The sequence below is a fragment of the Fusarium proliferatum genome, assembly GCF_900067095.1.
Source record: "Fusarium proliferatum ET1 genome assembly, contig: FPRO_scaffold008, whole genome shotgun sequence".
NCBI classification, from domain to species: Eukaryota; Fungi; Ascomycota; class Sordariomycetes; order Hypocreales; family Nectriaceae; genus Fusarium; species Fusarium proliferatum.
In genome coordinates, this window is record NW_022194797.1 from 413,811 (window position 1) to 425,226 (window position 11,416).

General features: G+C 44.6%; 5 protein-coding genes across 5 annotated transcripts; all 5 read right to left on the minus strand.

Annotated features, from left to right (window-relative positions):
* Positions 1-55: 55 nt before the first annotated feature.
* Positions 56-1,181, minus strand: FPRO_13830 (putative alcohol dehydrogenase homolog Bli-4; the record flags this gene model as incomplete). Its single annotated transcript, XM_031218788.1, has 3 exons — positions 56-308; positions 363-1,108; positions 1,155-1,181. 3 exons carry the CDS (start codon positions 1,179-1,181, stop codon positions 56-58), a joined length of 1,026 nt encoding a protein of 341 aa, XP_031084612.1.
* Positions 1,182-1,586: 405 nt separating this feature from the next.
* On the minus strand, positions 1,587-3,274 carry FPRO_13831 (uncharacterized protein; the record flags this gene model as incomplete). Its single annotated transcript, XM_031218789.1, has 3 exons — positions 1,587-2,550; positions 2,597-3,013; positions 3,060-3,274. 3 exons carry the CDS (start codon positions 3,272-3,274, stop codon positions 1,587-1,589), a joined length of 1,596 nt encoding a protein of 531 aa, XP_031084613.1.
* A 456-nt stretch (positions 3,275-3,730) lies between these two features.
* Positions 3,731-4,511, minus strand: FPRO_13832 (uncharacterized protein; the record flags this gene model as incomplete). The annotated part of the gene is made up of 3 exons (XM_031218790.1): positions 3,731-3,834; positions 3,863-3,894; positions 4,390-4,511. The coding sequence occupies 3 exons, from the start codon at positions 4,509-4,511 to the stop codon at positions 3,731-3,733; spliced, it is 258 nt and encodes an 85-aa protein (XP_031084614.1).
* Positions 4,512-5,137: 626 nt separating this feature from the next.
* Positions 5,138-8,342, minus strand: FPRO_13833 (uncharacterized protein; the record flags this gene model as incomplete). The annotated part of the gene is made up of 4 exons (XM_031218791.1): positions 5,138-6,877; positions 6,969-7,303; positions 7,368-7,878; positions 7,950-8,342. 4 exons carry the CDS (start codon positions 8,340-8,342, stop codon positions 5,138-5,140), a joined length of 2,979 nt encoding a protein of 992 aa, XP_031084615.1.
* An 883-nt stretch (positions 8,343-9,225) lies between these two features.
* Positions 9,226-11,386, minus strand: FPRO_13834 (uncharacterized protein; the record flags this gene model as incomplete). Its single annotated transcript, XM_031218794.1, has 6 exons — positions 9,226-10,063; positions 10,129-10,644; positions 10,692-10,773; positions 10,827-10,900; positions 10,949-10,979; positions 11,041-11,386. The coding sequence occupies 6 exons, from the start codon at positions 11,384-11,386 to the stop codon at positions 9,226-9,228; spliced, it is 1,887 nt and encodes a 628-aa protein (XP_031084616.1).
* Positions 11,387-11,416: the final 30 nt, after the last annotated feature.

Genomic DNA, 11,416 nt, shown 5'->3' on the forward strand with positions numbered 1-11,416 from the left:
TATTTGTTTGATCTCTTTTTAATGCATCGCAAGTATCGTTACATAAGTTAATGGTCTAATAAAACTTTCGATCGTCAAAGCTCTCAAACTTGTCGCTGACAACCTTCCTCGTCAACTCCATCAACTGTTCGCCAAGTTGCTCATTCTGCGAAAGCTCATTACCCGACTCAGGTACAGCAGGAGGACAGATATACTGTCCCGACTTGTCAGTGATGGTCGCAGCGAATACAGAACTAGTGGCGCCCTGGAATTGATCCTTCTTGAAGGGGTCCATGCCAACCGACATGGCATATCCAGCAAGCGGATATCTAGTATTTGTTTGTCAGCGAGTGTGTTAAGAGTGATAGAGTAGGTGCACTCACGCTTCATGAATATGCTCAACACTTTGTCTGGTGCTGACGAATCCGGGGTGCGTGGCATTCACCAAGATCTTGGGATTTCCAGCCTTGGTGACATGACGATCCAAATACCGACTGTATAGAATAGCAGCCAGCTTGGATCGCCCATACTGAGGGTTCGGTCCAAGATCCTGGTTCAGTTCATCAAGACTCTCAAACTTGACATCGCTGGGCGCACCCTGATGCGCATTAGAAGCAAGGTTAACAATCCTCACTGTCCCATGCTCATCAGCCGTCTTCTTCAAAAGCTCAAGCAAATAAGAAGTCAAAAAAACATGACCAAAATGGTTCACAGCCATATGCTGGTCAACACCATACTTCGAAAGCTGATACGTCATGATTCCCCTCCCCGCATTATTAACAAGAATATCCAAGCGATCAGTCGATTTCTTGATCTGCTCAGCTGCTTTCTTCACTCCAGCCCAGTCGCTCAAATCGCACTGGATCCACTCTGTGCGATCAGCTTTCTCTTGGCCGAGTTCCTCAGCGACGGACTTTTTGGCGCCGTTAACAACGTCTTCGGAGATGGAGAGGATGAAGAGCTTGCTGATGTTGTGGGAGAGGAGAGTGTGTGTGACGCCGTAGCCGATACCTTCGCTGCCACCGGTTACGACGGCGACTTTGTTGGTGAGGTCGGGGGTTTCGGAGAGCGAGAATTGACGGGTTGCGAGCTTTTCGGCTGGACCACCGAAGTTCTCGGCGATGGTGTTCTAGCAAGTTAATCACTGGTAGTGAATAGGGCATTTGGGAAGGCACCTTGACGCTATCTACGATGGAAGACATGGTGCTGATTTGAGTTCTTCTGTAGAAGATGTTGTTTTTGCTTTGATGCGCAAACGTGGTTCTTGTCGAAGATGATCTGTAGCTGCGGTATAATAACCCTGTAGATATTCTTTTTCCAGGTGTGAGATTTAAAGCTTTCATCTGAGTTATGAATGGAAAGAAAGGCCACTTTGGGTTTCATGCTGTTCAGTCCTTCTCATATAGTGGCTTGGGAAGCCATGAATCACCACCCCGCTGAGTCAATGACGTACGTCTTACAACAACGATTCTCGCGGAAATGATATGCAGTGAGACAAAGACCGTCATAAATATGCACTGATAATTTTATTTCAGTAATTCAGAATAGTTTCTGACCCTTGTGCTACCTTCCTCATCCCGTTATCCGCGATGATCACCATTGAGGCGTTACGCAGATAAAATAGCCCCAAAGCTCTTCTCTAGATCATCAAGGAACATATCTTCCACGGCCTTTCTCATAATGTTTCCCTTTGCTGTTCTGGGCAATGCTCCTTGGGGGACAACAAAGACCAGGCGTGGATCATCAATTCGCTCGTGGAGATACTTGCGCTCATGAAACGGCGATATCCTGTGCAGGATTTCTTCCTTGAATTTTGTCAAACCCTTATCTCCTGACTCTAATATGTCGTCATTCTTGGGCTCGACAATAATTGCTGGACTGGGACGTCCGTATCCGATGACAGATACAGCGGAAATCAGATCGGCCTCACAGACTTGCATTGCTTCTGCCTCGAGGGATCCCGCGTCACATACCAGAGACAGCTGCATCTTGATTCTGTCATCGACTCGTCCTTTATATGAGTACTGATCGTCGCCGACTCGTTGGAAGAGGTCACCAGTATGGAATTTGCCGTCTTCCTTATTTCTGAGCGAAGGATGAGGGCAGTCATCTGCATCGGCAGGAATGACAAGCTCAAGAAGTTGATCTGATGAAGCTGAGTCCCCACTCAGAGGGATGAATTCACAGCCTGATTCTGGAAATGGAGTGAGGTATTTGGAATTAGCAGATGCTCTCATTGATAGTCCGATCTCGGTAGAACCGTAGGTATCATAAACCTTAAGCCCTTGCTGGTGAGCCCACGCCTGATCCGACGGCTCCAGAACTTGCCCAGCGTGAAAGATGTGATGCAAACTCCGAAGTTGCTCGAGCAAAATGGTGTTGGTGCGTGCTTCCCTGATGAAGACAGAAAGAAGAACTGGGAAGATGTAAAAGGCCGTCAATCCACCATGGGTAATCATACTCTGCAACTCAGAAGTTGGATAGGGAATACTCTTTGGCGCGATTAAACAGCCTGCGTTAGCTAGCGCTTCTGCAAGATTGATGGTGTTGCCGACATGGGCATGAGAACCCCTGTAACGAATCAGTTTTGGGACATGAGGAGCTGCGAAGAACTAACATAAGGCAGTACACAGGCTGCGGTCCGGTGCGAGTATATGGCCTGTTCTTGCGAATTAAACAGTCCATCCACCTGACAGTGGTGGGAACAAGCTTTGGCATTCCAGATGTTGAACCCGAGGTATGAAAGATGGCCGAGACTTGATCGCCATTCAAAGCAGTAGTCACTTTATCGAGCTCAACGTCCTGCGTAGCGACCCCACCCAAAGCTTCGTTGATAGGAAATGTTGGAAGAGGACAATCTTTCACTAACGACTCGCAACTTGTATCGTAAATTAAGGCCGAGGCATTGCTCTTGCCTAGAAGTTCATAGACAACGGACGGGTTCGTCATGCGAAGTGAGAAGAGCTGTGGGATGAAGCCGGCTCGCTGGAGAGATAGATAGTGTAGAAGATCCTGGTATGACCACCCTCTCATCCTGTGAGATGTTAAAATGAGCGCGGCTTTGTAGCCCGAGAACCTACCAGATTCCCACTACTGCGCCTTCCGCAATGCCAGCCTGTGATAACACAGACAGCCAGGTCTTTGCCGTATCCTCAACATCATTGCAGTACTCAGCATATGTGATCGTCTTGTACTCAATGGAAGAATCAGGTAACAGATATCTCACTGCCGCGGCATCCCCATGAGTCTTGGCGAGCGTCTCAATGATAGTAAGAGGTGTATGAAAAGTCCTCATTTTGAACAATAGTATCTAACAAGACATATCTGCCAAGACCAAAGCTAAGGATTCGTTCAATTTATACGTCTTTGTGCAGAATCCTACTGCTGGGGTAGTCTCTAAATTCTCTCTGCTGATTAATTGCAAGTAAAATATCTAGCGCAGAACTAAGACATTATTCCAACAGACCTGGGGTAGTCTCACTCAGCACCAACCAAGAGAGGATATCACCAGATGAGTAAGAATTTAGACCAAGAAACGGGACCCGAAAATGAGGAGAAGCAACGGTTACACGGCATCTCAGATTGTACCCAACAATCGACTGACCAATTGATTCTGTGTTGTGTTATAAATGATCGCCGATTACCGAAATTTATTGTAAATTACGGCTGCGGCGTGATATTAAGCTTACCTTACTAGGCTTATTTGCAAAGGGCCTGGTGTTAAAGGACTATCTGACCACATGATCTGCACTCATGGTAGTAAGCATCCAAATGAGGATGCAAGATTCGCGGCTAAAAGTAGAACAGCCCTACATAAGGGAACTTGGTTAGATCTCTTTAATAGCACTGCATATACTGTATCATAGAGAGTAATAATACTTACTTATAAGCATAGATAGTAGTAAGGTATAATACCTATAAAACAGCAAAGTAACCCTAATTAGTATACTTTTTACTAATACTTTATAGGAATAATATACAATAAGATTATAAAGGCATATTTAACCCTATCTAGCTTAAAACTTCAAACTAATGCTTTATTAATATATGTAATTATACCTAATTATATTCTGACTATTTAGTTTTAATAAGCCGCAGAAAGCTATTACTTGCTTTATATGGCAAAGCTTATCTAATTGTATCGAGCCTTGACAGGACGAGAGGTCATGCTTCTGCAACCATCAGGACAGATTGCGGAATGAATGCGGTCATGGTATCTGAGCTTCCTGATTGGTATACTGTCGATGTAAGGTTAATAAATCCCATTCCAGCTGCGAAGCGAAGATATCAGATGGATCATCATTGACCTCCTCTGGTGTCCCTGTACATTGAAGATTGGGGTACCTTTAGAACTTGAGTCCAACTGCCGCAGAAATATATAACGTGGGGCGAATGAACTTTGAACCTGACCTAGCTGGAATACTTCCAAGAATAGCCACGGGCTGCAGAGTCAAGTCGATAAGAGGCTTTGTTAGATAGGTTTTGCCCTTTGTTGATGAACTGTAGAACCTCTCGGCAGTGTATTTCGGCATGTTGAGAGCCGGCGATATGATCCTTGTTGACTACGAGGGCGTTCCGATCGGAGGTATTATTCTCGCCTTATGTGCAATGCTTATGCACACCTGCCAGAAAACATGAGTCGACCAGCAAATCCTGCAGGCTTCCTCATTCACAGCGCAGTCCACAAGGCTTGACCAGATGTTTCTGCCGCATGCCATACCCACAGCGTGCATAGCATGGCATGGAGTGTCTTTGGGCGATCTATAGAAATAATTACACAAGACACTGCATACCTCTGCGGTTATGCCCAGGCTGTTTACCTCGTTTATTCTTGTCCTTGTTTATTTGGCAGTTCTTGTATAATAATGTATTGGACTTTAGAGGTGTTATTGCAACTGAAGAAGAAGCTAATAAAATCGGTGGTGCTTTAAGAATATTTCGAGGGCCTATATTGTACCACGGTTAGTAATAATAATAATAATAATTTAAATATTTTTATACTTATTATAAATTCAAAGTAAAAATCGATAGTTTAATAATATATTTTTATTATTTATTATAAATAACTATGTATCAAAATAAGTTTTATATATTAAGATATAATTAAATTCTTTCAACTTAAAGAAACAGTTTAACTATTTACATTAATCTTAAAATCCTATTTATGAAGCCGTTTCTGACCAGTCGGCTGGTCATTAATACCATAAACTGTCCCGCTTCTTGTCTGTCTCTTGCCTTCTGTATTTAACTCCTTGTCTTCTTTGTGTTTTTCCTGCGCCTTAGCCTCACGCTTCTGCTTCTCAGCCTTTGTTTCCTTTACCGTCGCTCGAGATTTCTTCTCCTGTACCTTATTATTCTTAGTTCCTCCATCGTTCCCTTGTTTGAACTTCGCCTCGAAATCAGGAGAGATATAGGTAATAGCCAACACGAGTCGCTTCTGGATCTCTAATAGGCTAGTCACATCATCCTTTCCAGTAAAGAGAGTGGGATCAAGGTCTGCTACAGCCTGCTCTGCTTCCTCCTTGATGCTTTTCATGGATGCAATTGCAGCTTCTATCCTTTCCTTTTCCTCCCTGGTTTGCCTTTTCTTACTGACCTCTGATTGGCTATCTTTCCATGCTGTTTGCCATCTCTGCTGAAGGCCATTGAGTGTTTCGAGAGCAAGGTCAATTTCTTCATCTCCATCCTCCCAGGCATCATCAAGAACTTCGTCTTCAACATCTTCCTCCTCGATGGAGTCTGCAGCCAGGAAGTCTTCATCTCCTGTTTCCTTATCATCAACAGCTTGAAAGCTTTCATCAACTTCAGCGCTACTACCGCTATCATGGCCATACTTGAGTTTGAAGCCAGGCTCGAGTCCCTTGATAAAATTGTAGTGGTGGCTCGCGGCCCACCAGCTTTCTAATAGTGGGTTGCCGCTGACTGTCGAGCTGAAGTCTCCAAAGGTCAAGCCATGCAACGAAAACATTTTATCCCCGCTTGTAGACGGGGGAATACCCAGAGAGAGATTGGCCTGAAGGCTAATGTTTCCTAATGGTCGTGTACTGAAGCCTCCCAAGCCTGTGCCTGTGAAGTTCTTCCTGGTTGTACTAACGTTCGATTGACTGATATGAGTGAAGACGTTCTGCTTCTTGAAGTCCTGGGTATTATATTTGCCAAGGAGTTCGAAACCAGAAAAGTCGATGTCGTTGTCTTGATCTTTTCCTCGGCCGCTATCCGTGTAGAATAACCCCTTGCGCTTCGTACGCTTCGATTCTTCTGCCATCTTCAGTTCCTCGGCCTTTTGATTGAGGAGTTTTATCATCCTCTGTTTCTGTGCTTCTTTGATGACAGCCAGCCTTTTGGAGTAACGACGTGGGACAAGAGGCTCAGTTTTGTAGTCCTTCCGTTCAACCCCGTCCATTCCTAGGCATTTCACCCCACGAAATTTGCCGTTATCCCAACTAAAGTGAATGATAAAAAAGGGATCCTCGGTCTCCAAAACAATGCCCTGGTCGCAGATAAGATTCCACATCATGATTCCAGAAAAACGGAGGTTCATAATATCATCGTAGGACACGTAATCATAGTCGAACTGTGCGCTCGCTGCAGGTTCTTCTTCCTTTTTGTCTTTTTCTTCATCAATCTCAAGATCATAATAATCTTCTTCTTCTTCTTCTTCTTCTTCTTCTTCTTCTTCTTCTTCTTCTTCTTCTTCTTCTTCTTCAATAGCAGAAGCACTTTTTGGTTGTTTCTTGTTTTTGGGTATGTGCCGTTCGACAATATCCAGCTCAAGAAGGACAACGTTAGTACTAGGAACATATTGGCTTCCCCTCACCCGGATAGGGACACTTACCAGTTCTATTAGCTCCGTATTCGCTTTAGCTTTCACCCGGTAGTCTGTCGGATTATGCCCGCCCTATAGATATAACTTTTTTAGGATTCTAGCATCTATAAGGAGAGGAGAAAAAGTTGTTTCATGCTTGATAAGGCCACCCTCGGAAACATACCTCGATAATCTCTTGTTGTCGTATCTTCTTCTTCCAAGCTTTAAGGCCTTTAGCCCGCTTTAGGCGTTTCTCACTACCCTCGGCCTCAACGGCCATCAGCATCCCGGTGTCTAGATACTTCTTTGTAGGATCTTGGTATGCTTGAAGCTCTTTCTTGTGAATATCCTTCAAGTCCTGGTTATGTGACGGGTTGAGATCCTTCGTTGTTGGAGACTGCTTATTCGCCCAATATGGAGACCTTGTGGTCCATACTCTGCCTATTGGTTTCCCGGTATCTTTTGCCAGTCCAGTCGTTGTTCCAAGAAGATCAAAAAGGCAGTGAACGACGTCGAAAGCTTTTGATATTGTCAGCATATTTAATTTACCTCAGAACATGATCAACGAGTGGTATTATCTTACTCGGATGTCCATGGAGGTTTCCTGGCGTGACGAGGATGTTTTTGGGTTTGAACAAACCAATTGGCATCTCGGCCAGTTTCAGCTTCCGCTCCGCCTTAACCTTTCTAAGGTCGCCGCCATAAATGTTTTCCTGGGAAGAGCCGTGGTGATCAAGCTTTATGAGATCAAGTCCGTCGCCCAACTCGATATTTTTCTTTTTGTTGAGGAATTTGCTGATTATAGCGCGTTCCAGTTCTGGATTTCCATCACCACCAGCGTAGAAGCAGCACTGCCAGACGTTACCAGGCCAGAACAGCACAGCTAGGATCGATGACTGGTTTGGGGTGACCACCTGCTGAAATCTTGGAACTAAAATGCCGTGTCCGTTTGCGCCTACGATGCAGAAACGTGGACGGCTTTTATCCAAGTCAGAGCGTTCAAGATTTCCCTTATCATTAAAGATCTTAGAACCAGAGAACATATCAAGCCCAAGTACCATCTTGCCCGCCGTCGACGAAAAGCCGCGTGCAGACTGTTTCCATAGAATTTCTAGTCAGCCGAAATTCGATACTGGACTTCAAAGTCTGGTGGTATATCACTTACGGCTTGCAAAACAAATGTCTGTTCCGATGGCTTTTCCGATCGCCCACAGTATAACTTTGGGCTCTTTACAAAGTTTTCGGTCATCCATCCATCCCCATGGATTGTTTTACCTGTAATTAGGTCCATCACACCGCGAAAGTGATCATCATCCCAATGCGTCACAACCCAAAGGTTGAACTTGATTTCCTTTTTGATTTTCCAGGTAGATTTGAGATAATCCTTGGCACATTTCAGAGTCTGAACTATAGCTTCTGAAGCTGAGTGATCTTTGCCTGTGCCGCCATCCATGATAAACGCATATTCAACAGACTTGCGTTGTTTGTTAACCAAGAAGTGAATTGAGCAATCCCCAACTGGTACAGGGATTTGAAAGTTCTCAACAATCCAACTCATGGTGATGTCTGTAGATTAGAGCCAGACTAAGATGGTGAGAAAGGGTGCTTCTTCGTTCTTGGGGTCGGGATGTTGCCGACCCAGCTCCTAAGATAAATGCGAGGGCCGAGCATAAAATCAATAGTGTAAAATAGTACAGGGGTTCAATTCCGCAAAAGTGACGGGGCTCAATGGTGGCCTGACAAAGATGACGCGTCGCTGTAGCTAACCGAAACTGTCAAATACGGCTGAACTGCTAAGCAACTACACTAACTTGTTCCAGACCCAGTGAGTTCTTTTCGCAGCTGAAAAGGGGTCTAGACCTAATAAACGTCCTTACAACAGGCAACCAGTCAGGCCACGAGGTAATTTCTTTACGCCAACTTTTAACTAAAAAAACAGCACCTATATAAGGTCTTTTAAATTAATAAAAAATCTAGAATATCAATTTAATTAAAATTAATTTTTAAAGATATCTCTCTTACTTTTATTTTCTTATATTAAATAATATATTTTAAGGTTAAAAATAATATTTTTCTTACTAAGATTTTATTAAGACTTTTACTATAATGTAAATAATTAAATTGCCTTAATTATTAAGGAACCTTATAGCTATAGGTACTTAATAATAAGGTAATATGCCACTATAATTTAATATACCTTCTCTACTGTAGAGCCAATTTCAACTCTCTGATTGGCTAAATAACCCAGTAGCATAAAGAAATTTCCCCATGCCCTGACCCGTAGCCCTTACAATAAGGCCAGGGTTTGATTAGTATGTAACTGAGGTACCTCGTAGAACGCGGCAGCGTTTGAGCCAATATCCAAATCATATCTCTTACATGTGTAGATGAGAATTTTGTATGGAGAGTATAACCACACATGACCAAATACACCTGTTGTCTCATTTACCCCAAATCGGACCAAGTCTATCAATGAGATCACCCTTACCCCCCCAGAAACCCTTGAGCCCTGTGCAGCCATCATACGGCACACAGTCGATCACCTCGTCACAAAGCTCCGCGGAGCCAATACTCCTCTGCCTGTTTTTCGATGTATGCAGCTCGATGAACCCAACTCCACTCATCCCTCCGCTAAAGTTTCCCTTGCCCAATTTCACACGGTTGACAACTTCTCCCGCCTCTAGGTCAATAAAAATGCTATCCTGTGTCTCTCCTGTATCTGTTCCATGTGTCTGGTGTGTTTGCTCATACATCGTTCGTACCCGCTTCACTTTGCCATTGCCCCATTTCCTTAGTGAGATCTCAATCCGTTCCGGCCATGATACGGGGAGCATTGCTTTCTCGAGGACTACGGCGTCGACGAAAAATCCTCCGCTGGGGTTACCCACTGAGCGGTCAAAGCGATACTGTGAGTATTTCCGCTTGTTGTCTTCTGAATCCACAAAGGCTCGTTCCTGCTGGATGAGATGTTCTTTGATACTTCCTGAGCATATTTCAGGGGCTGGAATGACCTTTTCCACCTCCTTCTCTTTCTCCTTTACCTCGTCTTCCACTTTCTTCATGCTGTCTTTCATCTTGTTGCCAAGGCCGGCGCCGGTCGGAGGGTCAATTGTGTCTTGGGTGGGATCGTTAGCACAGAAGCCATTGATAACGAGCGCTGTTTGTGCGGCAGTGAGTTTAGTATCAGCGACCTGAGATTCTGCCAGAACCGGAAGTCGGATTGCCCAGACTTCTGGAGACGCCAACTCTTCAGTGATATCACCCGACGGATTGGAGTTCCTGCAAATAGGGGTGTCAGCCTGTCGATCTGGCAAAACATATGTAGGATGACATGGGAGACCAACAGCCTATCAATTATACCAACAATTTTGGCCATCTCTCTCTTGATCGCCTGGCGCTCAGCCACGAGTGACTCGACGTTGAGGTTGACAGCGTTATTAAAACGGCTTGGTACATACGCCAAAGGGTTGGCGATAACAGCTTGTATGCGACTCAAATTACTCTTGAACTCCATAAAATTGTCAAGAAGATCATGTGTATACTGTTGAATGGGAGAAAAGTCGGGCACAGTAATGTTATTTTCTTCTGCCCACTTGACAAAGCTGCGGTTGCGATTGTAGGGAGTCAAGATTGCATACGTTTTCTGTGGACAAGCCGCAACCCGTGCAGGAAATGCTGACGCAGCACGGATCAAAGAATCGAGAGTCCACTCAGCGTCCTCACTTTTGATTTGGCCTCCTCCCGACCAGTTGACTGTGATAGTGGATTCTGTCTCTTGAACAGCTGCTTCAATTGTAGAGGTGGCAGTTCCTTCGCTCAGTGTGAACTCTCCAGCCGAACCGTTCATGGCACCCTTGAGCCTGCTGAGTGTCAGTACTAACAGCATTTAAATTAGCATTCGACTTACGCTGCCTCGACTTTGCTTTTGTTCGAGGAGTCGAGAACCTTCATAGACACAATTCCATGGAGGTCGCCGCCTTCCATGAACCCTGTCATCCTTGTTAGTGAGATTCGAAAACAAAATATCGTTGTTGATCGTCACCAGATATATAACTATCACCATAGATCTTGAAGAATCTTTCACTAGAAATCTTCGCAGGTTTGTCCAATGGCAGGCTGGTCAATTCGTTAGCAGAAGCTTACTCCCATCTTAAGAAAACTGACAAAGTTGGGTTTTGAACAGCTGTAGTAATCTCTACGAGAATATTAGTTATATATCTAAAAGCACCTCGATTTCGAAGTCAATCAAAACTTACGATTGATGACTTTGACGGAAATGACTGCGTTCATATCACTGGCCGCAAATTTGGCCTCGTCCACGCTGACAGAGTTTCCAGAGACTTCGATGGTTCCGACCTTGATGGACGAAGCCGCACTGATGTTCATACTCCTGACAACATCTGAGATCTTCTCAACGAAACGCGAGCTGTATGACACAACCTGCGAGACATTTGATGGACCTCCTGCGCGTGCAGCTTGGGTTTGAAGGTCGGCTTGAGTGAGTTTGACAGCCCCATCAATGCAGGGCTGCTGCAGAAAAGAATTGAATCCTTGACCCAAGTGCATGGAATCATTGTACGGGGCGAGAAGAACGTAACCCATGATTGGCAATAGCCTTTCGGCGAACACTGA